The sequence below is a fragment of the Lithobates pipiens genome, unplaced genomic scaffold, assembly GCF_037356315.1.
Source record: "Lithobates pipiens isolate NorthernLeopardFrog02 unplaced genomic scaffold, aLitPip1_a1.2 Scaffold_76, whole genome shotgun sequence".
Taxonomy (NCBI): domain Eukaryota; kingdom Metazoa; phylum Chordata; class Amphibia; order Anura; family Ranidae; genus Lithobates; species Lithobates pipiens.
In genome coordinates this window covers 580,060-607,165 of record NW_027507899.1, presented here as the reverse complement: position 1 = coordinate 607,165, position 27,106 = coordinate 580,060, and the positions used below count along the sequence as shown (strand labels likewise).

The 27,106-nt window shown below is 48.6% G+C and overlaps 1 protein-coding gene across 1 annotated transcript in view; it reads right to left on the bottom strand.

Annotated features, from left to right (window-relative positions):
- LOC143959456 (hemicentin-1-like) overlaps positions 1-27,106 on the bottom strand; it is a 476,712-nt gene that overhangs the window by 317,652 nt on the left and 131,954 nt on the right. The window contains exon 7 of the mRNA XM_077468108.1: positions 24,926-25,189. Coding sequence (XP_077324234.1) covers positions 24,926-25,189 — 264 coding nt within the window. The remainder of the gene's footprint in view (positions 1-24,925; positions 25,190-27,106) is intronic.

Below are 27,106 nucleotides of genomic sequence, written 5' to 3'. Positions count from 1 at the left end.
TGGCTCTCTCTGGTGGCACTGGGCAGCATGGTTCTCTCTCTGGTGGCGCTGAGCAGCGTGGTTCTCTCTCTGGTGATGCTGGGCAGTGTGGTTCTCTCTCTGGTGGTGCTGGGCAGCGTAGTTCTCTCTCTGGTGACACTGGGCAGCGTGGCTCTCTCTCTCTGGTGGCACTGGGCAGCATGGTTCTCTCTCTGGTGGCGCTGAGCAGCGTGGTTCTCTCTCTGGTGATGCTGGGCAGCGTGGTTCTCTCTCTGGTGGTGCTGGGCAGCGTGGTTCTCTCTCTGGTGGCGCTGGGCAGCGTGGCTCTTTCTCTGGTGGCGCTGGGCAGCGTGGTTCTCTCTCTGGTGGCGCTGGGCAGCGTGGTTCTCTCTCTGGTGGCGCTAGGCAGCGTGGCTCTCTCACTAGTGGTGCTGGGCAGCGTGGTTCTCTCTCTGGTGGCGCTGAGCAGCGTGGTTCTCTCTCTGGTGACGCTGGGCAGCGTGGTTCTCTCTCTGGTGACGCTGGGCAGCGTGGTTCTCTCTCTGGTGGCGCTGGGCAGTGTGGTTCTCTCTCTGGTGGCGCTGGGCAGCGTTGCTCTTTCTCTAGTGGCGCTGGGCAGTGTGTCTCTCTCTGGTGGCGCTGGGCAGCGTGGCTCTCTCTCTGGTGGCGCTGGGCAGCGTGGCTCTCTCTCTCTGGTGACACTGGGCAGCGTGGCTCTCTCTCTGGTGGCGCTGGGCAGCATGGTTCTCTCTCTGGTGGCACTGAGCAGCGTGGTTCTCTCTCTGGTGACGCTGGGCAGCGTGGTTCTCTCTCTGGTGGCGCTGGGCAGCGTGGTTCTCTGTCTGGTGGTGCTGGGCAGCGTAGCTCTCTCTCTGGTAGCGCTGGACAGCGTGGCTCTCTCTCTAGTGGCGCTGGGCAGTGTGTCTCTCTCTCTGGTAGCGCTGGGCAGCGTGGCTCTCTCTCTCTGGTGGCGCTGGGCAGCGTGGCTCTCTCTCTCTGGTGGCGCTGGGCAGCGTGGCTCTCTCTCTCTCTGGTGGCGCTGGGCAGCATAGTTCTCTCTCTGGTGGCGCTGGGCAGCGTGGCTCTCTCTCTGGTGGCGCTGGGCAGCGTGGCTCTCTCTCTGGTGGTGCTGGGCAGCATGGCTCTCTCTGGCTTCCACCCAGCATTCTCCTCATTCTTTGTCCTGTAGCGCTTTGTCCTGAAGTGCACGTGGAGGTCGTTGCCGCTGCACATTTCTCGCTTGGGCCGCCGGAGCGGCCTGTAAGGTACACGAGGAGCCCGAGGGAGGAAAGGTCGTTACCACCGACGAACAACTGGTTTCTGGGGCTCAAGCAGGGCCTGTACGGGGGAGCGGGGCCACGGGCCGGGATGACGCCACTTCCCTGCCTGCGACTGTGAGGCAGCAGCATGGAGCAGAGCAGCGTGAGAGAGGCAGGGGGGGTGGCTGTGGGGAGGAAAGGCAGCAGGCTGGGCAGCGGGGGTGAGCAGGACGCAGTGCACCGGTCGGGGGGCCCACGAGGAGGGAGAACAAGAAACCAAGATGTCAGGAGGGGACTGCAGCAGATGGCATCAGCCAGGTCCAGGGCGACTCCAAGCGCAGCGCTGGCCAGAGGGTTATTGGGTGGAGGGAGTCGGCCCTTACAGGAGCAGGATACAATGGCCTCTGGGTCTACTTCCCCTGGGGGGCTGACGGCGCCACCTGTACTGGAGCACAGTGATCGATCCAAAGGGGAAGTGTTGGACAAAGAGGAACTACAAGCACTAGCAGTCCCAAGCAGCTCAGAGTAGGTGGGGCATAGGCCCGGACGGCCAAGTAAGCCAACTGATACACTGTCTACTGCTTTAAGTGACTTGTTGGGGGTGGTAATGGCTGGGGCAGGGGAGTCGGCACGTGGGGCACCTGAATGGCAGCCGGTGACTAAGGGGCCAGCCGGTCCCGGGTCAGATACACAGCTGAGGGAGTTATTGGTGGGTTTAAAGGCACTGGTGGGTAAGTTCGAGCACAGGCAGGATCAGGCCCCTCAGGTTGCCCCGTGGACAGGTGCAGGGTAGGGGGCTGTGGAAGGGGACACGGGGGCTACGAGCACAGTTGCCCCAGCGGAGTCTACCTTGAGGGGGGCGGGAGGGGGTGAACAGGCTACAGGTACCGGGGAAAAAACTAGTGCGGATCCCGCGGCAAGGTCTGATATAGTGAAGATGTGGCGAAGTGTGAGGTATACGCGTGCTTTGAGGGCCCGCTAGGTGCACACTTGAAGCAGGAGGTGCGGGACAAGATCCACAAGGGTGAGTATGTGGAGATATTTTCGCTGCTTCCCTTAGAGTAATTCAATCTGGAAAGGGTGAAGCCGGATGACTCCAAGAAAGAAGGCAAAGAAAAGAGGAGGTATCGGCTGATCCCAAGAACTTTTGCAAACTGGCTCCAGGCGTTTGCCATTATGGCTAGCGTGATAGGGGAAAAGCATTGCTCTGCATTATTTTGTTATATGGATGCAATCGGGAGGCCCACGGGATATATGGTGGGTCTTCTTGGTTACGTTATGACGAGCAGTTTCACCAGCTTAGGGCAGTCACGCCTTCCCTCCGGTGGGATCACAAAGACTTAAGCCTCTGGATGCGGCTTATGTCTTCGGCGAGGACCCCGTCACAGTTTCTTCAAGGGGGGGCCGGGAGTAGTCAAGCCTTAGGACTTTCGGCCAGGAAAAAATTGGGGTTGTGCTGGCAGTACAATGAGGGTGCCTGCAGATTTGGGGGCTCCTGCAAATTCAAGCATGAGTGCTCAGGTTGCGGGGGTACCCACCCACTGCCCCGTTGCTTTAAGAAGGGGAAGCGTGCTGGAGAGCCTGGCGGAGGCGGAAAAATTGTTAGTGGATGGTTTTAGGGAGGGTTTTAAGATATAGTGTTCCTTGTCGGTAGTTCCCCCGCTGGCTTAGAATCTGAGGTCTGCGTTTGAACACGTGGGGGTGGTGGGGGAGAAGCTGACGAAGGAGGTCCGCATAGGGGGGGCCGTTTGAAAAAATTCCTTTGCCTGACTTGGTGGTTTCTCCATTGGGAGTGGTGCCTAAGAAGGAACCAAACAAGTTCCGACTTATACACCATTTGTCATTCCCAAAGGGGGGCTCTGTGAACGATTTCAATGACCCGGAGGCGTGCACGGTCTCGTACACGTCTTTTGATGTGGCGGTGTGGTGGGTGAGGAAATACGGACAAGGGGCACTGATGGCGAAGTCGGATATTGATTTGGCTTTTCACTTTTTACCAGTGCACCTGGATAGTTTTCGGCTGTTGGGTTGTTGTTGGCAGGAGCCGTTCTAAGTGGACAAATGTTTGCCTATGGGTTGCTCCATTTCGTGCGCCATTTTCGAGGCATTTAGTTCTTTCCTGGAGTGGGTGGTTAGGGATGTGTCGGTTCTGGATTCCGTCATCCATTATTTGGATGATTTCCTGTGCATTGGTCCCCCCTGCCTCTGCTGTGTGTCCGATTCTAATGTCAACGTTGCAGCACATCGCAGGCAGGTTTGGCATGCCTTTGGCAGCGGAAAAGATTGAGGGCCCGATGACGGAACTCAGTTTTTTGGGCATAGTCATTGACGCAGTTGCAATGGAGTGCAGACTGCCCAGAGAGAAATTGGAGAATTAGCAGAGTGAAATTCGTGGGATCCAAGGACTGCGGATAGTTCAGTTGAGGGTGCTGCAGTCACTTTTGGGTAAGTTGAATTTTGCCTGTAGAATAATCCCCATAGGGAGAGTGTTCTGTCGACAGCCACAGCGGGGGTGAAGGCTCCTAAGCACTTTGTTAGACTTAACAAAGAGCATTGGGAGGATCTTAGGGTGTGGCTAGAGTTTCTGGAATCCTTCAATGGCAGGTCAGTGTGGATGTCAGGCCCGGTAAGTAATTTTGACGTAGAGTTGGCTGCGGATGTGGCGGGATCCGCGGGTTGCGGGGCCTGCTTTTGGGGGCAGTGGAGCGCGGAGCCATGGCCGCAGTCCTAGGTGGATGACGGCTGGTGCTATTGGAGCTGTTTCCAGTAGTGATGGCCATGGAACTATGGGGGGAGGCTTGCTGGAACCTAAAGTTGAGGCTGAATTGCGACAACATGGGGGTGGTCCAAGTGATCAACCGCATGTCAGCGTCATTGCCGCCTGTTATACGGCTGTTGCGCAGGTTGGTTTTGAGGTGTTTGAGTTTAAATATTTTCATTTATGCTGTTCACATACCGGGAGTGGACAATAATTTGTCTGACACTCTGTCTAGCTTTCAGTGGGACAGGTTCAGGGAACTGGCCCCGGGCGCGGAGAGGGATGGCATTCCTTGCCCGGTGTGGATTTGGGAGCTGGCATTGGAGTCATCGCAGGATGGATTTGCCGGTCGGTGAGCGAATCTACGTGGGTTTACTACCTTAAGGTGTGGAAGGAATGGTCATTATTGGTGCAAGAGGCCGGGATTGGGAAGAACAGGTCGGAGGTAAGGTTGCTTGTGTTGTACTTTGTATCCCGGCACATGGAATGGGGGTGTCAGTCTCTGTCCTAGAGAGGAAGATGGCAGGGCTGTCCTTCCTGTTTAAGTTGACAGGGGTGAGGATGCAACGAAGGATTTCTGGATAAGGCAGGCCCTAAAGGGTTTTAGAAAAGGCCACAGGAGAGTGGATTCCAGGTGCCCAGTCATGTTTGCTAATCTGCAGTCGATCTGTGGGTTTCTGGAGGCAGTGTGTACCTCTCCATATGAAGAGCTACTGTTTAAGGCTGCCTTTTCGTTTTATGGGGCGTTCCGGATAGAGGAATTAGTGAGCCCATCACAGGTTGCAGCTGGTGGGATTTTGGAGAGGGATATTTGCTTGGAAGAGGATAGGGTGTGTTGTAGGCTGCGTAAGTCAAAGACGGACCAACAGGGCAAGGGTGTGGATATTTGGCTGTTGGCATTGCCAGGTTCTGCAATCTGCCCGGTAGGGGCGGTAAAGAAATTTGCAGAGGTCAGAATGGTTGGGGAAGGCCATTTCTGAAGCACGAGGATGGGTCCTGCTTATCTAGGTTCCAATTTATTTCAGTGTTTAGGAAATGCCTGATGAGGGCGGGTTTGGATGTGTCACAGTACGCCTCGCACTCCTTCCGCATTGGGGCAGCTACGAAGCGGCCAGATGAGGGTTGGACGAAGCGGCTGTGCGTCGGATTGGTAGGTGGGAATCAAGGAGATTTTGATCCTATATTGGCCCCATATGGTGATTGAATAAAAAAAAGGGGGTGAATGGGGGTAGGGGTACGATTAGCAGTGAGCTGGGTGTGTGCTATTATTTTATGTTATCATCTCGTTTCAGATGGAGGTTCAACGTGCCTCGTCTGGATTCTTGGACATTCTTATGTGTGCTGGGGGGGCCAGGAGAAGAGATGCTAGGTCGGATGGAAGGCAGTTAGGTATCTCTAGAAGGGAGGCATATATGAGATGATTGGGTTCACCAGGGATGTTGTGGGAGAGGGTGCTCAGGGATGTGTTGTGCTATGCCAGTCTGGATAAACCTCCGGATGTCTTGGTTTTGCACGTGGGGGGCAGTGACTTGGGGCTTCACCCGGTCAGGGATCTGATCGCTGGCATCAAGTCGGACTTCTTGCAGTTACGAGTGACTTTCCCTGATACAGTGGTGCTGCGGTCGGACATAGTGGCACGGACAGTTTGATGGGCCAGGTCAGTGGCAAGTATCCAGAAGACATGTATTCGAGTGAACAAGGTGGTGGGGCGGTTTGTGATAAAAAATGGTGGCTTGGTGATCAGTTATCAAGAGCTGGAAAATAATGTTGGGCTTTACTGATGGAAGGATGAGGTTCACCCTTCGGATGTGGGGATTGACCTCTGGACAATGAGTACACAGGAAGGGGCTCACAGGGCTTTAGAGTTGGGGAGGCGCCCTCTTGTGTAAGTTAGTCACCCTTTCGGGCTGTGGCGGTGTTGCTTGTTGGTCTCTGACGGTGGCGGTAAAATGTACGTGATGGAAAAGGGGTGGGGGGCTCATCTCGGTATGTGCCCCTCCGGTGTATTCCAGCAAGGGGGGTGAAATTCGGTAATGGTGGCACTGCGGGAGGTGGGTGTCTCCGAGCGGTGACAGCTGGAGGCCTAACAGGTTGTAAAATGGTCCCGCAGTGTGTGGTGATATAATTATATGGTAAAAGGTGGGTCGTCGTCAGAGAACAACAAACTGGGTTAAAATGTTATGTTGTTTTCATGTTACATATTTTATAATGGAGTTATTTGGTGGAATTGTTTTAATAAAGGCTGTTATGACCAGTTATACTCCATAAGCAATGTGTGGTCTCGGTTATTTTGGAAAGGGGGTTTTAAGGGGATGGGAGTATAAGGACATAACAGTATAATAGAAGGGGTCATTTGGCCTACACGGGTCATGTGATCCTCTTACTACCTAACAAGATGTGTTATGGCAAAAACCTCCCTTTCATTGCTGCAAAAAAGTTGTAGCAATTCCACCTGTTGACTAAAGACGTCATGGTTCTCTTCTTCTACTCCATCTCAGTATCAGTCCCTCTGTCACTCAGACAAGATCTTTGGCCACAGGGTACAATACGGCCTCCTTGTCCATCCCACCATCTGGTAATGGTCGGGCTCTTGAGAAGGAAAGAATAACTAGCCTTGGCTGTTTTTCTAAGCTGATATCTATAATCCTGGATGATCGAGCACCGGCCTAGTTTACTCCCGATTTTCAATAAGATTCATCCAGTTCTACCTGCTGCTGATTTGTCCTGCTTCAATCCTCATGCCCATTACATTCGGAACTTCTTATGCCGCGTACACACGAGCGGACTTTTTGACAGACTAGGTCCGAAGGAACGACTCCGCCGAACAATTTGATCGTGTGTGGGCTTCATCGGACCTTTGCTGTCTAAAAATCAGACAGACTTTAGATTTAAAACATGTTTCTAATCTTACCAACGGACTCGAGTCTGGTCGAAAAATCCGTTCATCTGTGTGCTAGTCCGACAGATGACAATCGACACTAGGGAAGCTATTGGCTACTGGCTATGAACTTCCTTATTCTAGTCCGGTCGTATGTCATCAGTTTGAATCCGTCGGACTTTGGTGTGCTTGTGTGTGGACAAGTCCGTTCGTTCGGAGAGTCCGTCGGAACTCCATCGAAAGTGTGTCGGAACTCCACCGAAAGTCCGTCGGAACTCCACCGCAGCATTACAGGTCACCCTGAATATTGAACTGAACATCAGCTCTCTGAAAGCACAAATCTCTGCACTCCTGGTCTTCTCCAGAGTTTTGCTAGCGATTCGCCCAATTCCTTAAAGAGGAACTGCATCTTATTGGGATTTATCACTCATTCTGAAGTTCCATGCCAGCTCCAGATTGTACCACTTTAAAGAGGTTGTAAACCTCTCTGTGGAAGTTGTACCTATAGGTAAGCCTAAAATAAGGCTTAAATATAGGTACTGTAGATATCTCCTTAACGTGCATTGTTCATGAGATATTTACTGTGTCATCTGCACATGAGCTGTGAAAAAACGGACCTCCCAGGCGTTTCTTCACGAGCGAGTGCCGTGACTGGAGGTGACGTCACGTGGCTCCAGCCAGTCACAGAGCTGGAGTACATGGCCCTGGAAGGAGTAGGGGCAAGCATCGGGTACAACGTGGGCCTTGTTTGCAGGTAAGTGTCACATAATGTGCTAGGATGCCGCGTACACGCGGTCAGGTTTTCCGCCGGGAAATGTTGAATGTGAGCTTGTTGGCTGACCGTGCGTACGCTCCATCGAACATGTGTTGTCGGATTTTCTGTCAACAAATGTTGGCTAGCAGTTTCTAAAATTTTCCGCCAACAAAACTTTCCGATCATGTGTACACAAGTCCGAGTCAAGTCGGAATCAAGTACTAGCCGGAATCGCTCGGTCTTGTAAAACTAGCGTTCATAATGGAGATATCACATGACTATTGAACTTCCTTTTTATCAGCTTGCCGCACACCTTGTACGTCACTACGTTCATAATTGTTGGCCAACATTTGTGTGACCGTGTGTATGCAAGACAAGTTGGAGCCAACAACCTTTTGAACAAAAATCCACGGTTTTGTTGTCGGAAAGTCTGATCGTGTGTACGGGGCATTAGGATGACCTGTTCCATCTGCTGGATGTCGGCAGGTGACTTCCAACTTACTCACAAGCTTCAGCTTCTTTTAGGAACTTAGACCATCGCTTTCACCTTCCCTGGCAGAACCAGAGAGAAGCAAACATCATCCAGAATCACCTCTGGATGGATTGTGCTGGCTAGCTAATGGGTTTATGGGGCTAAAGGCTTGACTTCTTCAGAAACGATGACCAACCTAACCAGAAGTGTGTGGACTTTGTGGACTCCCTGTCACGGGGCACCAGCAGTAAAGGTAGGGTGACAGCATGGTGCTCCAGTGGTACCTTTATGGCTCACTAGGCATGGAGCCAGAACCTTTATCGGCCACTCTGCCACCAGAACCTTTATCTTGGTAATCTTGGCCTTATTGTTTCTGTTAGTCAAGAACTGTGATTACAACTTTCTCTTTTCTTGTCTGAGTTATTCCCTATTCATGAGCTGCCATGGATTTAGTCAGAAAAATGGAAATTCCTTCTCAAATACTTACCTTCATTTTCCTTTCTTTGATAACTCCATGGCAGTGTAGGATATCTCTCCCAGTCTGATGAGTAGGCTAGTTATGGAACACGAGGCCTGTGCTAGCCTCAAATGTATGAGAGTGGGGTCCTATGGGGGTAAGAGTGAGGATGGAGACTACCCATTCATATACTGCCATTGAGGTGATCAGGGAATGAAAATTACGAAAGCATGTGAAAGGGAACTTTCCATTTTATTTTCTTTATAAATGTCCCCTTTGCTGCAGTAAAAAATGAGCCACTTTACAGGCAGGTTTAAAATGATTGTAAAGCTTCAATTTTTATTTATTTTTAAAAAATAACAAACATGTCATACTTACCTCCACTGTGCAGCTCGTTTTGCACAGAGTGGCTAAGAACACCAACTTCTGGGGTCCCTCTGCAGCTCCTCCCTGCATCAAATAACCCCCTAGGAGAAGCGCTCTCCCGGGGGGTTACCTTGTGGGCGTCCTCCCGAGTCCATCATTCGGCGTCCATAGCCGCCGAATGTATGACTCGGCCCCACCCCACCAGCGCCCGCGTCATTGGATTTGATTGACAGAAGCGGGAGCCAATGGCTGCTCTGCTATCAATCTATCCAATCAAGTGCCGAGAACCCCGGGCAGAGGGGGACAACGTGTCCTCACCATGGGAAATTCCAGGGCTCAGGTAAGTAAAACGGGGGGGGGGGGGGAGCGGTCACTGCATCACATAGGATGCATTAAGGTGAAAAAACATGAGGTACCTATTATATAGATACCTATATTTAAGATATCTTAAAGGTAAGATATCTTAAATATACGATAAATAAGATATCTTTAAGATATCCCCCCAAGTATGTTATTTAAAGGGTCCAAATTAAATTTGCGCTATAAATTATAAAAAGAAGGAAAGAAAAAAAACGAATGAAAACACGGTGCAACACAGTAGTCCATGAAGTGATAAGGAATCCAATATATCCCACGGTGGGGCACAGGAGGACATCATCTTGTGATGAAATGCGTAGGGAGAAGCGACCTGCTGACGTCACCACGCTTGTGCGGGTCCTGGAAGGAGGGGCTGTTGTAACGAGCCAGCCGGGTTATTTGTGTGTTTTTTACCACTTCCTTGTGCCGCCTTTTTATATTATTAAAACCTCAAAAGATTTTATACTATGGAAGCCTTATTTCTTTTGGCGTTCTTATGCGATCGGGCTCTTCCTTGAGCGGTGGATGCTCTGCAGCGTGATTCCCCTGGATGACTAAAGGCCCTGGCTGGGTTTATAGCCACAAGCGGGAAAGACCTTTCCGTAATGGGAGGTCATAAGAAAGCGGCCATCCTTATAGAGGCTGTTCTGGAATTCGCACACCATTCAGGTGAATGTTTACATGCCCCGAGGGACATATTGGATTATTATCACTTCATGGACTACATTGTTGCAATGTTTGTATTTGTTTTTTATTTCCTTCCTTTTTTAATTGATAACACAACTTTAATTTGTGTATTTTAGAAATGTTGCACTTTAATCCTAATTAGCAGGAACAGTCTTATTTGTTTTTTTGCATTGACACACGTCCCCCTGGCAGTGCACTTTGCTTGACACCCCCTTGCCTATTAACCTTGAAAATGTAGAGAATTCATTGTCAAGACTCACCTCCCATTGACCTTAATGGGGTTCATATCGAATTTTGTTTGGACATGTTGGCTGGACCTGCCACGGAATAAATTTCAGATTGTCATGGTCCAGGGTCAGGAACGGAGACCAGTTGCTGTGCCAGTAGAGAGGCTCCCACCAACCAGCAGGATAGGTATACTCGCAGGTCACCCTGGTGGATGGCGTGGGCTCACCCAAAGTGTGGGGTCCAAGCACTAACCAGTGTTCGCCAGAGCTCCTGATGGTCGGGTGGATTTTGCTGCGTGTTAGTACCAGGTCACGGTCCTCAGAATTGCCCCACCAGGAGGTGAGCAACCCAGGGTCAAGTAGCATATATAGCAGGTAGGAATCAAGCAAAAGCATGGTCAGTAAAAAAGCCAAAGGTCAGTAACAGGTAGTTGAGGTCAAAATGGAAGCATAGTCGAGGAACAAGCCAAAGTCTGGTAACAAATGTCGAGATAAGGACAAACAACATATAGGCTAAAGAGAGCACAATAATCTGGCAAACAGGAAGTCCAGATTCATGGCTTAAGTCAAGGAGTTCATGGGAAGAGCTAAGAGTTCAAGGTTCACCAGAAACAAGGCAAGATTGTCCAAAAAGATCAGACAGGGAGCTGTCCAGCAAGAATCGCTGTGGCCAGACACCACGGAGGTTGCAGGTTCAGATTGGGACCCTGACACAGATTCACCCATTACTAGTAGAGATAGAGTGCGGAGAGTGGGTATGGAAAAGGACAGTTATCATGCTATGAGCTGAGGGAGAGGGTGAGGAAGGACAGGGAACTGAGGTAGAGTGTGAAGAAGGACAGGGAACTGAGAGAGAACATGAAGAAGGACAGGGAACTGAGGGAGAATGTGGGGAAGGACAGGGAACTGAGGGAGAACATGGGGAAAGACAGGGAACTGAGGGAGAATGTGGGGAAGGACAGGGAACTGAGGGAGAACGTGGGGAAAGACAGGGAACTGAGGGAGAACGTGGGGAAAGAAAGGGAACTGAGGGAGAATGTGGGGAAGGACAGGGAACTGAGGGAGAACGTGGGGAAAGACAGGGAACTGAGGGAGAATGTGGGGAAGGACAGGGAACTGAGGGAGAGTATGGGGAAGGACAGGGAACTGAGGGAGAGCATGAGGAAGGACAGTGGACTAAGGAAGAGTGTGAGGAAGGACAGGAGACTAAGGTAGAGTGCAGGGAAGGACAGGGAATTGAGGGGAGTGTGTGCGGAAGGACAGGGAGCTGAGGGAGAGCATGGGGAAGGACAGGGAACTGAGGGAGAGCATGGGGAAGGACAGGGAACTGAGGGAGAGCATGGGGTAGGACAGGGAACCTCAGGGAGATTGTGAGGAAGGACAGGGAACTGAGGGAGAACATGGGGAAGAACGCAAAACTGAGGGAGAGTGTGAGGAAGGACAGGGAACTGAGGGAGAGTGTGAGGAAGGACAGGGAACTGAGGGAGAACATGGGGAAGAACGGAGAACTGAGGGAGAGTGCAGGGAAGGACAGGGAGTAGAGGTCACTCTCTACTCACCTAGGCAGAAAATGTTGGACTTCTCCAGAGCCTCTCCCATCCTCTGGAACTCTCTGCCCCGGTATGGCCGATCAACCCCTAACCTGTCCACCTTTAGACGATCCCTGAAAACTTTTTTTTTTATTCAGAGGAGCCTATCCCACACCCACCTAAGAACCATAGCTGAGCCACCCCCATCACATCATCCCCTATAGCCATTACCTTTTGTACCACCTCCCCCCTCCCTTTAGATTGTAAGCTCAATGAGCCGGGCCCTCCTGTCTCTTCTGTATTGAACTGTACTGTAATTGTACTGTCCCATTGACATTGTAAAGTGCTGCGTACACCGTTGGTGCTATATAAATTGTGTATAATAATAATTACATAGTTACATAGTAGGTGAGGTTGAAAAAAGACACAAGTCCATCAAGTTCAACCCATGTGTGTGATTATATGTTAGTATTACATTGTATATCATCTATGTTGTGTGATTATATGTCAGTATTACATTGTATATCATGTATGTTGTGTGATTATATGTCAGTATTGCATTGTATATCATGTATGTTGTGTGATTATATGTCAGTATTGCATTGTATATCATGTATGTTGCGGTCCTTCAGGTGATTATCTAATAGTCTCTTAAAACTATCGATGCCCCAGTACATCCTTCCTGAGGACTGGTGCCCAGAACTGGACAGTATACTCCATGTGCGGCCGGACCAGAGTCTTGTAGAGGGGAGAATTATCGTTTTAACTCTGGAGTTGATCCCTTTTTAATGCCAATATTCTGTTGGCTTTGTTAGCAGCAGCTTGGCATTGCTGAGCCCATCATCTACTAGGACCCCCAGGTCCTCCTCCATCCTAGATCCCCCCCAGAGGTTCTCCCCCAGTCTATAGATTGCATTTAGATTTTTGCCACCCAAATGCATTATTTTACATTTTTTCTACATTGAACCTCATTTGCCATGTAGTTGCCCCTCCCCCCATTCATTTGTTCCGATCTTCTTGGAAGGTTTCCACATCCTGCGGAGAAGTTATTGCGCTGCTTAGCTTAGTATTGTCCGCAGATACATAGATTGGACTGTTTACTTGCTTTTGATATTTGGTGTGGTGGGTAGTCTGGTTTGTTTTGTGTAGGAATGATCTGAGAATCCTTAAGATGCTGATTCGGGAATTTTTGTCCGAATATTCCATAAATAGTCATTTGTTATCCACCAACGATTTGTAGTCTCACTTAGCAACATCATATAATGATGTTCTTCAAACCAAAACCCCAAACCATGTGATCAGAGCAACTCACCGGACTGAATTGTCCCCGAAATGAATAGAGGATGAGTAGCTCCTCATGCAGTAAAATCTCCGTCATCGATCTCTAGGGATAAGCTTCGGGTTCATTATGAACACACCGGGATAACATGGCGTTATGGACTAAATCTGGCCAATAACATCATCCAGACGACCCACCCCTTTGTTTATAAAAGCCGCCATCCACCGGACCTGTCATTCAGAGGGAGCGAAGGAAGGGGAACAGATGTGTGTCGGTGGTCCGGGCGTTTTTTTTTTCCTTCAGTGGGTTGGCAGGAACCGGGGCATCACGGTTCATATGGATCTACATCATTGGACAATGTGATTGACAGTGGATGGACATTGTGGGACTTTAATGGTCCAACACTGTGTCTGTTTTTCATTTTACAATGTATCCTGTATAATGAAACGTCCCCCACACTCCGCCTGAGTGCTTTCGTCATATACCGCTTCCTTCCCGTCTGAATATAGATGTCAGATCTTCAAACCTCTGGCAACCAACAACTAGGCAGTACTCGTTTTGGCTGCTGAACATTATTATTATTATTATTATTCACGATTTATATAGCGCCAACAGTTTACCCAGCGCTTTAAAATGTATGGGGGGGGGGGGCAACACAATTACAGTACAATACAAAAGGTACAGGAGGGCTTACATTCTAAAGGGAGGGGGTGGTGGTACAAAAGGTAATAGCTGCAGAGAATGATTTGATGGGGGTGGCTCGGGACAGTTAGGTGGGGGTGGGATCGGCTTCCCTGAATAAATGAGTTTTCAGGGAACTCCTAAAGGTGGACAGGGTAGGGGCTGATCAGACAGACTGGGGCAGGGAGTTCCAGAGGATGGGAGAGGCTCTGGAGAAGTCCTGGAGGTGGACAGGTTAGGGGTTGATCGGACATACCGGGGCAGGGAGTTCCAGAGAATGGGAGAGGCTCTGGAGAAGTCTTGAAGGCGAGCATGGGAGGAGGTAACAAGGGAGATAGAGATCAGGAGCTCCTGGGAGGAGCGGAGGAGACAATTTGGGCGATATCTTCAGATGAGGTTGGTGATGTAGATGGGGGGGGAGGGGATGATTTGGGCGATATCTGCAGATGAGGTTGGTGATGTAGATGGAAGAGAGGGGATGATTTGGGTGATATCTGCAGATGAGGTTGGTGGTGTAGATGGGGGGAGGGGATGATTTGGGTGATATCTGCAGATGAGGTTGGTGGTGTAGATGGGGGGAGGGGATGATTTGGGTGATATCTGCAGATGAGGTTGGTGGTGTAGATAGGGGGAGGGGATGATTTGGACGATATCTGCAGATGAGGTTGGTGATGTGGGGGGGGGGGTCGATGTTGTGGATGGCTTTGTATGTTATGGTTAGCATTTTGAATGTTACATGGTGGGGGAGGGGAAGCCAGTGAAGGGATTGGCAGAGAGGGACGGCAGTCATGAATTGGTTAGTGAGGTGTATTAGTCTAGCAGCAGCATTCATAATAGACTGAAGGGGGAGGGGCCTGTGTAAGTTTCGGCGATTGAGGAGAGAGTTGCCGTAGTCAAGGTGGGAAATAATCGAGGAGTGAACGAGTTGCTTTGTGATGTCATTATTCGGGAAGGTGGAATTCTGGAGATGTTGGGGAGGTGAAGGCGGTAGGATTTAGCCAGTGATTTAATGTGGGAGCTGAAGGAGAGGTCAGAGTCACGGATTACACCCAGGACCCCGGCATGTGTGGAGGGACCAATGGTTGTGTTGTTGATATTAATGGTGAAGTCATGAGGGGGGAGGGGATTGTGAAAGAGGAAATATAAGAAGCTCAGTTTTAGAAAGATTGAGTTGGAGGAAGTGGTGTGACCTCCATACTGAGATGTCATTCAGTAAGTTGGAGATCTGTGAGGAGATGGAGGGGGTGAGTTGAGGAGTGGAGAGATAGATCTGGGTGTCGTCGGCATAGAGGTGGTATTGGAAGCCATGGGAGTTTATCAACTGGCCCAGGGAAGAGGTATAGAGCGAGAATAGGGGGATTCAAGGACAGAACCTTGGGGTACCCCAACAAAAAGAGGAAGGGGAGCGGAGGAGATGGAGTTGTAAGCGACACTGAAATAGATAGGTAGGAGGAGAACCAGGATAAAGCAGAATCGCAGAGGCCAAGGGAGCGTAATTTGCTGAGGAGGAGCAGGTGGTCAACTGTGTCAAAGGCAGCAGAGAGGTCTAAAAGTATGAGTATGGAGGATGGAGGATGGAGTATGGAGTAGTGGCCGTTGGTTTTAGCAGTTAGTAGGTCATTGGTGAGTTTTAGGAGGGCAGGTTCAGTGGAATGTTGTGGGTGGAAGTCAGACTGTAAGGGGTCGAGAAGGTTGTCGTCCATGAGGTAGTGACTCATTTGGTCATGGACAAGGTGTTCGATGAGCTTGGAGGCAAACGGGAGCAGGGAGATGGGTCTTAAGTTGTTCAAACAGGTGGGGTCTAATGAGGGTTTTTTGAGTATGGGGGTAAACAGTACATGTTTGAGCAGGGAAGAAAAGGTTCCGGAGGAGAGGGAGAGGGTGAAGATGTGGGTTAGGGATTTGAGGATAGAGTGGGAAGGTGGTAGCAGTAATTGTGAGGGGATAGGGTCCAGGGAGCAGGTAGTGAGGTGGGCCATGGAGAGGAGTTTATTAACTTCATCTGTGGTAACTGGGCAAAAAGAGGAGAGTATTGAGCGTGGTGTTGGACCTGTTGTGTTGGGTAGGGGAGGAAGTTGAATGCTAGATATCGCCTTGCGAATTGTGTCAATCTTGCTATTGAAATGGTTGGCAATCTGTTGAGCGGTAAGCAAATTGGTGGGTGGGGGCAGTGGGGGGTGAAGTAAGGAATTAAGGGTAGAAAAGAGTTAACGATGTTCGGATGAGAGGGTTTTGATGAGAGTGTTGTAGTCGGTTTGTTTAGCAGTGTGGAGGCAGGAGTTGTATCTGAGAAGGGCAGATTTGTAGAGGGTAAAGTCTTGCAGGGACTTAGATTCACGCCACACTCATTCAGGAGCACGGCTGTGTCTCTTGAGACTTCTGGTGTCGTCTGTTTGCCAGGGTTGTGGCAGACGGGTCCTTGTTCTGTGTATAGAAAGAGGAAGAAGTACGTCTAGGGAGGATAACAACGTGGTGTTGTAGATGGAAGTGGTTAGGTCTGGGCAGAACAGGGGGTGCGATTTTGTCATAAAGGCCATCAGTAGCAGAGTAAAGAAGGGAAGGGTTGAGGTTGCGAAGGTTTCTGCGGGTCGTGGTTGGTAGGTTGGCAGCATGGGATGTAGGAGACAAGGAGAGAGTGAAAAGGATAAGGTTGTGATCAGAGAGAGGAAAGGGGGTGTTAGAGAGATTACAGGGGGTGCAGTGATGGGAGAATACGAGGTTGGGAGGGTTACCGTTGGAGTGAGTGGTGGTTTGTGTCCATTGTGTTAGGTTAAAAGAGGAGGTTGGGTTGAGTAGTTTAGAAGTGGTAGCAGTATTAACATTGATTGGAATGTTGAAGTCACCTAGGATGATGTCAGGTACTTCAGAGGAGAGGAAGTAGGGTAGCCATGCAGAGAAGTCATCCAGAAAGTGTGACACTGGTCCAGGAAGTCGATAAATTACTGTGACCCTCAGACAAACTGGAGAGAAAAGACGAATGCAGTGGATTTCAAAAGAGCAGGGGGAAAGAGAGGGAGGTGTGAGAAGTACCTGAAAGGTGCATTGTGGGGAGAGGAGAAGTCCAACGCCACCTCCTTTTCCTCCACTGGGAACATGAACTGTTTATTAAGTACAAAACATACACTTTTAAATACAGTTAGGGACACTCCCCCCAGCCTTGTCATAGAGGGGGGAGGGGGACAAGGAAGAACCAATGGAAACTCAACACTTGTACATTCCAACAGAAACTAGAGTTGAAACACATGAAGGGGTTATGAGAAGCAGGCAGCCCCTCCTTACACTTCCCCCACTGGGATGTGTCTCCACACCCTTTTGTCTACATGCCATGACCTAACTCACAATGAGAATGGGGGGGATGGGGAGAAGGGATGCAACTTATATAGGGACATAACTACACGCTTTGGGCATACCGTCATCTTGTATATGCCTTTATCAGCTAAAAGTACATTGTTTGTGGAATAAAAGTTTAAGTAGCCAGAAACGGCTCCACGAGCCCGACCACAGATACCCCATTCACCCCATTCCGATGAACCGGCGACCCCGGACACAAATGTCTGGAGGTGGCGTCGTCTCCTGGTTGTGGGAGATGGCAAATAGCCCTCCAAACCTCCCATTCTTTGCTGGGTCATAGTCTGTGGGTAGGACGTCAGCCCACAGCCCCCTCCAAAACACACAGTGACAGTGGGCTCTGTCACATACCCCTTACCAGTGGTGTCGGCAGGTGGGGGCCTGAGAGGGGATGGAGCCCCGAGTGGCCCCCCAAAAAGCCCCGGGTCTCGGGCATTGAAAATTGCATTGTTAGCCCTGTGTGGCCATATACAAAGAGAAAGAGTCAGACTGTCACATGACTCAGCCAGCTCGTCCAATGCCTGTGATTTTGACAGAACACCTGGACTGTGGGGTGTGTGATGTCCATCAAAGGCGCCTCCAAGTCCAGGAGGTGGGAATGACACTGCGGCCATGCCGAGCACTGAGAGCCCCCCGCTCGCTCTGTGTAAATGAGCGGGCAACAGAGCGGCTCTCCTATCCTGGCTCTCTGGCTGACTAGTGTGTTAAGCCTGCTGTCTCTGAGTGGTCATGAATGAGAAGGGCTACACTACACAGGTAAGGCTGAGCTGCAGGAGTGTCAAGAGGTCACCTGTCAGGGGGGTCAGTGAATGTGTCAGGAGGATCTGTGTATGTGTCGGGGGTCAGTGTATGTGTAAGGGGGGTCTGTGTAGATGTCGGGGGGTCATTATATGTGTCGGGGGTCAGTGTAGGTGTCAGGGGGGTGAATGTAGGTGTCAGGGGGGTGAGTGTAGGTGTCGGGGGGGTCAGTGTAGGTGTCGGGGGGTCAGTGTATTTGTTAGGGGGTCAGTGTATGTGTTAGGGGGTCAGTGCGGGTGTTAGGGGGTCAGTGTATTTGTCGGGGGTCAGTGTATGTGTCCGGGGGTCATTGTATGTGTAAGGGGGTCAGTGCAGGTGTTAGGGGGTCAGTGTATGTGTCGGGGGGGTCATTGTATGTGTCGGGGGGGTCATTGTATGTGTCGGGGGTCAGTGTAGGTGTCGGGGGTCAGTGTATGTGTCGGGGGGTCAGTGTGTGTGTCGGGGGGGTCATTGTATGTGTCGGGGGTCAGTGTAGGTGTCGGGGGTCAGTGTATGTGTCGGGGAGTCATTTTATGTGTCGGGGTCAGTGTAGGTGTCGGGGGGGTCAGTGTAGCTGTCGAGGGTCAGTGTATGTGTCAGGCGGTCAGTGTATGTGTCGGGGGTCAGTGTATGTGTTAGGGGGTCAGTGCAGGTGTTAGGGGGTCAGTGTATTTGTCGGGGATCAGTGTATGTGTTAGTGGGTCAGTGCAGGTGTCAGGGTGGTCAGTTTATATGTCAGGGGGGTCAGTGTATGCATTAGGGGAGTCTGTGTATGTGTTAAGGGGTAAGTGTAGGTATCAGGGGGTCAGTGTATGTGTCGGGGGGTCAGTGTAGGTGTCGGGGGTCAGTGTAGGTGTCGGGGGGTCATTGTATGTGTCGGGGGGGTCAGTGTAGGTGTCAGGGGGTCAGTGTATGTGTCAGGGGGGTCAGTGTAGGTGTTGGGGGGGTCAGTGTATGTGTCGGGGGGTCATTGTATGTGTCGGGGGTCAGTGTATGTGTCGGGGGGTCAGTGTAGGTGTCAAGGTGGTCAGTTTATATGTCAGGGGGTCAGTGTATGCATTAGGGGGGTCTATGTATGTGTCAAGGGGGTCAGTGTAGGTATCAGGGGGTCAGTGTATGTGTCAGGGGGGTCAGTGTAGGTGTCGGGGGGTCAGTGTAGGTGTCGGGGGTCAGTGTAGGTGTCGAGGGGTCATTGTAGGTGTTGAGGGGTCAGTGTAGGTGTCAGTGGGGTCTTTGTATGTATCGGGGGGTCAGTGTATGTGTCGGGGGGTCAGTGTAGGTGTCGAGGGGTCTTTGTATGTATCAGGGGGTCAGTGTATGTGTCGGGGGTCAGTGTATGTGTCAGGGGGTCTTTGTATGTATCGGGGGTCAGTGTATGTGTCGGGGGGTCAGTGCAGGTGTTAGGGGGTCAGTGTGTTTGCTGGGGGTCAGTGTAGGTGTCGGGGGGTCAGTGTAGGTGTCGGGGGGTCAGTGTAGGTGTCAGGGGGTCATTGTATGTGTTAGGGGGTCAGTGCAGGTGTTAGGGGGTCAGTGTGTTTGCTGGGGGTCAGTGTATGTGTCGGGGGTCAGTGTGTTTGCTGGGGGTCAGTGTGTTTGCTGGGGGTCAGTGTATGTGTCGGCGGGTCAGTGTGTTTGTTGGGGGTCAGTTTATGTGTCGGGGGGTCAGTGTAGGTGTTAGGGGTCAGTGTGTTTGCTGGGGGTCAGTGTATGTGTCGGGGGGTCAGTGTAGGTGTCGGGGGGTCAGTGCAGGTGTTAGGGGGTCAGTGTATGTGTCGGGGGTCAGTGTATGTGTCGGGGGGTCAGTGTGTTTGCTGGGGGTCAGTGTAGTTGTCGGGGGGGTCAGTGTAGGTGTCGGGGTGGTCAGTGTAGGTATCGGGGGGGTCAGGGTAGGGGTCGGGGGGGTCAGTGTATGTGTCAGGCAGGTCTTTTTGTTGGTCAGCACGGGTGGGCACTGGTGAGCCAGAGAGCAACCAGCAAGTATCAGATTTGCTGTAGTAGTAGGGTGTATACATCGTACAGATACACCCCTTCACAGGGCACCCCACACACACACACACACACACACACACACACACACACACACACACACACACACACACACACACACACACACACACACACGTTATATAAAGGAATTTTGCAATTATAATGTTCCTCTTGATCGATGTTCTCCAAGTATAATTATAATCACTGCTCCTCGCCAAATGGAAATTTTATATGTTTTTTTTTGCTTTGGTACATGTTGCCCAGGGCAGTGCCCAGACCCACCGTGACATTTGTTGGACAATCCCTGGTCTATTATCCTAGAAAATGGGCAGAATTCTCTTATCTGGTGACTTCGGAGGAGTTCGGATTTGGCATCCTTTAGTGTTGTTTGCCAAACCCGCCAATGAAAGGAACTCGGGTGTGTTCTGCTCATTACCAATCCTCTCCTTTACCGGGATGATGCCCCACATTCCTCCATGGGTAGGTGCCGACTGACCTGCTCCTCCAGTATCCAATCACAGAACAAGATCTCCCATAGCATTGTATTGTAAACACGGAATCTCATTTTAGTACAGGAGGGGATCGCTGGTGAAGATTTTACTGTCTAAAGCACTATTGATCATCTATTGATTGTGGGGATAATTCAGTCCGATGAGCGGCTCTGATAACACGGTTGGAGGTTGAAGAACATCGTTATATGATGTTGTGAAATGAGATTTCTGAATTTTGATTTTTCTAATTTCAAATTTTCAAATTTCAAATTTCAAATTTTCAAATTTCCGAATTTGAAAAATTCAGAAATTTGAAAATCTGAAAAAAAGAAAGAAAATCAGTAAAATTCTAAATTATACCTAACTATTAAATTATAGGTATTGGAATTTCCTTTCAAATTTGGCTGTTTGTAAACGTAATGAGTACAAATTTATCTGAAGTTACGAATTATCCAAAATAATGGATGCCACATCTAAACAAATGGAATGGAACAAATGAATAATAAAAAAAAGTTTTATTATTATTATTTTTATTTACTATTAATAGATCATTACGTTCCATTCGTTTAGATACAATATTTGTTATTTCAGATAAATTCATAATCATTATGTTCACTAAGCCAAAATTGAAAGGAAATTCCAATGCCTATAATTTAATAGTTATTATTAGTTCGTTATTATTTCAGATTTTCTGGGTTTTGAATTTTCGGATTTTCATTCTTTTGAGTCTTCAGATTTTCAATCTTATTTCGGATTTTCAAATTTCCGAAATTTCAAATTTCCAAAATTTCAAATTTCCCAATTTAGAATTTTCGAATTTAGAATCTTCTCATTTCCAATACTTCCAATTTCTGAATTTCCAATTTCTAAAGTTTATAATTTTCCAAATTCCAAATGTTTTTAATTTCTGAATTCAGAAATTCGAAACTTCGGAAAATCAGAAAATCAGAAATTCAGAAATTTTGGAAGATTCAGAATTAACAAATTTGTCAAAATTTGTTAAAAAAACAAACAAATTTGGAACTGAATGAACTGCACATGTCTAGTACATCGGACCCCTACTCAATTACTCATTCACCAGAAAAGTGTCAAAAAAAGTAGAAACCACAAGAGACAGTTCTTTACAAATCTTTTAATAAAAAAGAAAAAAAAAAGTGTCTCGCATTGTAAATCCACCATCAATCACGCCGCCCAGTGGACCTGGTAAATAGCAAAAATGAAAACATATGACCTCAGAAGGGGGCGGGGTCAGCTGGTTATGTCCCCAGGTGGCCCCGCCCTTGCCTATATAAGAGCTGTGAAAGCTCAGGGAGATCAGTCGGTGGGAGTCCTCCCATGAAGGTGGAGCGTTTTCTTTCTTGCTATTTTTCGGGTCCGTCGGGCGGCATGGTGGATGTACATCGCGGGACACTTTTTTTTTTTTTTTTTTAGTAAAGGATTTGTCAATAACTGTCTCTTGTGGTTTTTACTTTTTTTTACACTTTTTTGGTGAACGGGTAGGGGTACGATGTACCCGATACACATTGACATAGGAGGGCTGAGATCTGGGGGCCCCCTTGTTAAAGGAGGCTTCCAGATTCCAATAAGCCCCCCCCCGCCTGCAGACCCTTACAACCACCGGCCAGGGTTGTCGGGAAGAAGCCCTTGTTCCCATCAACATGTTGAGGGCAAGCCTGGTATGGTTCAGGAGGAGGGGGGCGCTCGCTTATCCCTCCCATTACCCTTGGAGAAGGGTCTGGTATGGATGTTGGGGGGACCCCACACCAATTTATTTTTACATTTTGGCATGGGGTTCCCTTTAAAATCCATACCAGACCCTAAGGGCCCCCCCCCCATCGTTTTTTTCATCTATATTGCCGGAAGTCTGCAATACATCACAGCCTTGAGCCTAAATTAATTTTTTTTCCTTTACAAATGTCATTATAGCTGCGGCATTCTATACATCGCACAGATGCGTCACTTTACAGGCAGACTAAGGGGACCCCCCGGGCACAATATTTAAAGGAACATTTCATTTTTAGCATTATTAAAATCACTGCTCCTTTAAAAACTGTTGTTTAAAAACCCTTTTTTTTGCATTGATCCATGTCCCCTGGGGCAGGACCCGGGTCCCCAAACCCTTTTTAGGACAGTAACTTCCATATAAGCCTTTAAAATTAGCACTTTCGATTCTTCATGTTCATGTCCCATAGACTTTAACCACTTGCCTACCGGGTATTTTCCCCCCCTTCCCGCCCAGGACCAATTTTCAGCTTTCAGTGCTGTCGCTGTTTAAACGGCAATTGAGCGGTCATACAACACTGCACCCAACCAACATTGGAGCTTTCTTTTGGTGGCATTTGATCACCTCTGTTTTTTGTTTTTTTTTTGCTAAGCAAACAAAAAAAGACTGAAACTTTTGAAAATAAAAACAATTTTTCTTTGTTTCTGTTATAAAATTTTGTAAATAAGTAAGTTTTCTCCTTCACAGATGGGCACTGTTGAGGTGGCACTGATGATGAGTCACTAACATGCAGCAGTGATGGGCACTGATAGGTGAAACTGATATGCAGCACTAATGGGCATCCATATGTGGCACTGATGGGAACTGATAGGCAGCACTGATAGGAGGCACTGATGGGCACTGATACGTGGCACTGATGGGCCCTGATGGGTGGCACTGAAGGGCACTGATAGGAGGCACTGATGAGCACTAATAGGAGGCACTCATAGAAGGCACTGATAGGTGGCACTGATAGATGGCTCTGATAAGCAGTACTGATGAGGAGGCACTGGCAGGCATTACTGCTGGGCCCTGACTGGCATCTCTAATGGGCACTGATTGCCAACCCTGGTGGTCCTGGGTGGGCATCCATGGTGGGCATCTCTGGTGGTCTTGGATGGCATCCCTGGTAGTCCTGGGTGACCCCCCTGTCAGCAGAGCATCCGAACGGCTCTCCTCTACTTGTGTCTGAGCGCTAGTGGAGAAAAAGCTGATAAACAGCTGTGACGGGAGTCACTTTGGGTGGGGGGTTTGTGGAACCCAGTTTACCTTCGAGGGCACTGGAAGCTCCTTGTCCAGCTCCTCCGTCCCCTCCTATGTGTAAGTCATCCTGTGTCTATTAGGGGCACGTGGTGACCGAGAACTCCAGTTGGGTCTGTCTAACCCGACTCACCGGAGAACCACACATATCATTACATAGTAACATAGAAGGTGAGGTTGAAAAAAGACACAAGTCCATCCAGTATAACCTATGTGTGTGATTATATGTCAGTATTACATTGTATATCCTGTATGTTGTGTGATTATATGTCAGTATTACATTGTATATCATGTATGTTGTATGATTATATGTCAGTATTACATTGTATATCATGTATGTTGTATGATTATATGTCAGTATTACATTATATATCCTGTATGTTGTGTGATTATATGTCAGTGTTACATTGTATATCCTGTATGTTGCGGTCGTTCAGGTGCTTATCTAATAGTCTCTTGAAACTATCGATGCTCCCCGCTGAGACCACCACCTGTGGAAGGGAACTCCACATCCTTGCTGCTCTTACAGTAAAGACCCCTCTACATAGTTTAAGGTTAAACCTCTTTTCTTCTAATTTTAACGAGTGGCAACGAGTCTTGTTATACTCCCTTCCGAAAAAAGTTTTCTCCCAGACTTGTCCTGGATTGTGTGTGTCACCGGGGGTGTTTGACCCACCCCTAATGTAGATACCTGGAGAGGGACCCCACTTCTTTAATAGAGAAGAGCAGAATAGATTTGGCACTGGAACGTCATCTGATTGCAGCTTTTGGTGAGTAAAAAGAACATTTAGATATTCTTTTCTGATGCCATCAAGGGAAGGGGTGGGAGGGAAGCTTCAATTTCTCTGGAGGAGTGGCGGCCCATGCATTGTGGGCACAGTGGCAGTGTTTTATGGCACATTTTAGGGCAAAGTGGCAGCGTTTAAGGGCACAGTGGCAGCATTTAAGGCACAGTGGCTGTGTTTGATGGGCACAGTGGCTGCATTTGATGGGCACAGTGGCAGTGTTTGAGGGCACAGTGGCAGCTTTTTATGGCACAGTGTCTTCATTTGAGGGCACAGTGGCAGCTTTTTATGGCACAGTGGCTGCGTTTGAGGGCAAAATCGCAGCTTTTTATGGCACATTATAGGGCACAGTGGCAGCGTTTAAGGGCACAGTGGTTGCGTTTGATGGGCACAGTGGCTGCGTTTAGGGCACAGTGGCAGCATTTGAGGGCACAGTGGCTGTGTTTTATGGCACAGTGGCTGCGTTTTATGGCACAGTGGCTGCGTTTCAGGGCACAGTGGCTGTGTTTCAGGGCACAGTGCCAGCGTTTGAGGTCACAGTGGCTGTGTTTTATGGCACAGTGGTAGCGTTTTATGGCACAGTGGCAGCATTTGATTTTTTTTTCAAAACTGTTTTGCGCCCCCCCCCCAAATGTTGACCACCAGCCGCCACTGCTCTGAAGATGAGCTTCAACCCTAATTTAACCTTCCTCCAACCTAACCCAACTATAACCTGAAACCTAACTCAGTCCTGAGCCTGTAAGCAGAGATGATGGAACCTCAGTCCTGTGCCATAATGACGGGGGCACCACCCAGGTGTATATAGAATTAAAGGACACACACACGGCTCTCACCTGGACAAGTGTCACTCGTCTTGTTGGCGGTTCTCAGACTAATGGCATTCTGTGCTGAACATGTGATATTCCAGGAATGGGGCGATGACACCAGAGGCACAGTGACACGGACCGTCCGCTCCGATCCGGTGGCATTATATACCTCCAATCCTCCACTCACAGTCAGGTTGACGGAGACGTTAGTTCCCTTCTCCACCGAGCAGGAGATCTCAGCGCTGCCATTCTGGAGACACTTCACATGCAGGACCGGATCCGATACCGGAACTGAGAGACACAGAGAGGGAGGAGGAGTCAGAGTCTTTATAGTAACTGAGAACGGAGATAAGGTTTCTTACGTTGTATGTTGGATAGGACACAACCAGAGACAGAGGAACTGGTTCCACCAAATCGGAACTGGCAAATCTGGTGGATCCATGGAGACTGGATGCCCAACTCCATCCACTTAGTGAACTGAATCAGGATCACATGTGCTCTCCAGAGGATAAGAGCCCGGTCTCCAGGGGGTAAGAGCCGGGTCTCCAGAGGGTAAGAGGCCGGTCTCCAGAGGGTAAGAGGCCGGTCTCCAGAGTGTAAGAGGCCGGTCTCCAGAGTGTAAGAGGCCGGTCTCCAGAGGGTAAGAGCCCGGTCTCCAGATAAGGGTAAGAGCCCGGTCTCCAGATAAGGGTAAGAGCCCAGTCTCCAGATAAGGGTAAGAGCCCGGTCTTCAGATAAGGGTAAGAGCCTGGTCTCCAGAGGGTAAGAGCCTGGTCTCCAGAGGGTAAGAGCCAGGTCTCCAGAGGGTAAGAGCCCGGTCTTCAGATAAGGGTAAGAGCCCGGTCTCCAGATAGGGGTAAGAGCCCGGTCTCCAGAGGGTAAGAGCCCGGTCTCCAGAGGGTAAGAGGCGGCTCTCCAGAGGGTAAGAGCCTGGTCTCCAGAGGGTAAGAGCCAGGTCTCCAGAGGGTAAGAGCTTGGTCTCCAGAGGGTAAGAGCCCGGTCTCCAGAGGGTAAGAGGTGGCTCTCCAGAGGGTAAGAACCAGGTCTCCAGAGGGTAAGAGCCAGGTATCCAGATAAGGGTTAATTGAATTTGGGGGAACCCCACGCTTTTTTTTTATCAATGACTTTCAATGAGTGTTCTCTGTATTACGGGAGCCGACAATTCATTAAATGACTTTTTTTCCTGCAGAAATTACACTTTGTGCAGGGACAGTTCTAAGCACGGGAAACATGCGCCCCTTCACAGGCATACTATAGACACCCCCCAGGTATGAAATTTAAAGGAATATTACACTTTACTGTTTCACTTTAAGCATTATTAAAATCACTGCTCCCGAAAATAACTGCCATTTTTAAAACTTTTTTTTGCATTGATCCATGTCCCCTGGGGCAGGACCCGGGTCCCCAAACACTTTTTAATACAGTAACCTGCATATTAGCCTTTAAAATTAGTACTTAAGATTTTGAACGTTCGAGTCCCATAGACTTTAATAGGGTTCTAAGAAGTATGCTATATAGAGTTTAGCAGCTCCGTCGAATCTTCTTTATACATTCGACAGACACCATAAGCCTTCAAAGACAGATTCAACTGTAATTCACGTGGGTTTTCGGACGAATGCAATTTTTGAACGAAAAATAAAAATGAATTTCGGGAGTAACTAAATAAATTTATTTTTCAGGCAAAAACTAAATTCTGAAACAAAATATTTCACTCTGCACATGTCTATTCTATTCAATATTTTATGTTTGAAATTTGAATATTCTTTTCTATTCTAAACCAGAATTTTGGGAGACAGCTATATTCTTTCTATTTAATGCTATTCTATTTGAATTTCAAAAGATGGCAATATTCTTTCTATTTTATTCTATTCGAAATTCAAATTTTTAAATTTGAATTTTGGAAGATGACTATATTCTATTTTATTCAATTCTATTAATTTATTTTCTATTCTTTTCTATTCTAGTGTATTCCTTTATTTCCTTTTTATGTTTGAAATTTGAATATTCTCTTCTATTCTAAACCAGGATTTCGAAAGACAGCTATATTCTTTCTATTTTATAATATTTTACTCAAATTCGAATTATGCAAGACAGCTATATTCTATTTTTTTCTGTTCTATTGCTTTATTTTCTATTCTAGTGTATTCCTTTATTTTCTTTTTTATTCTTTTAGAAATTTGTATATTGGAAGACAGCTATATTTTTTAT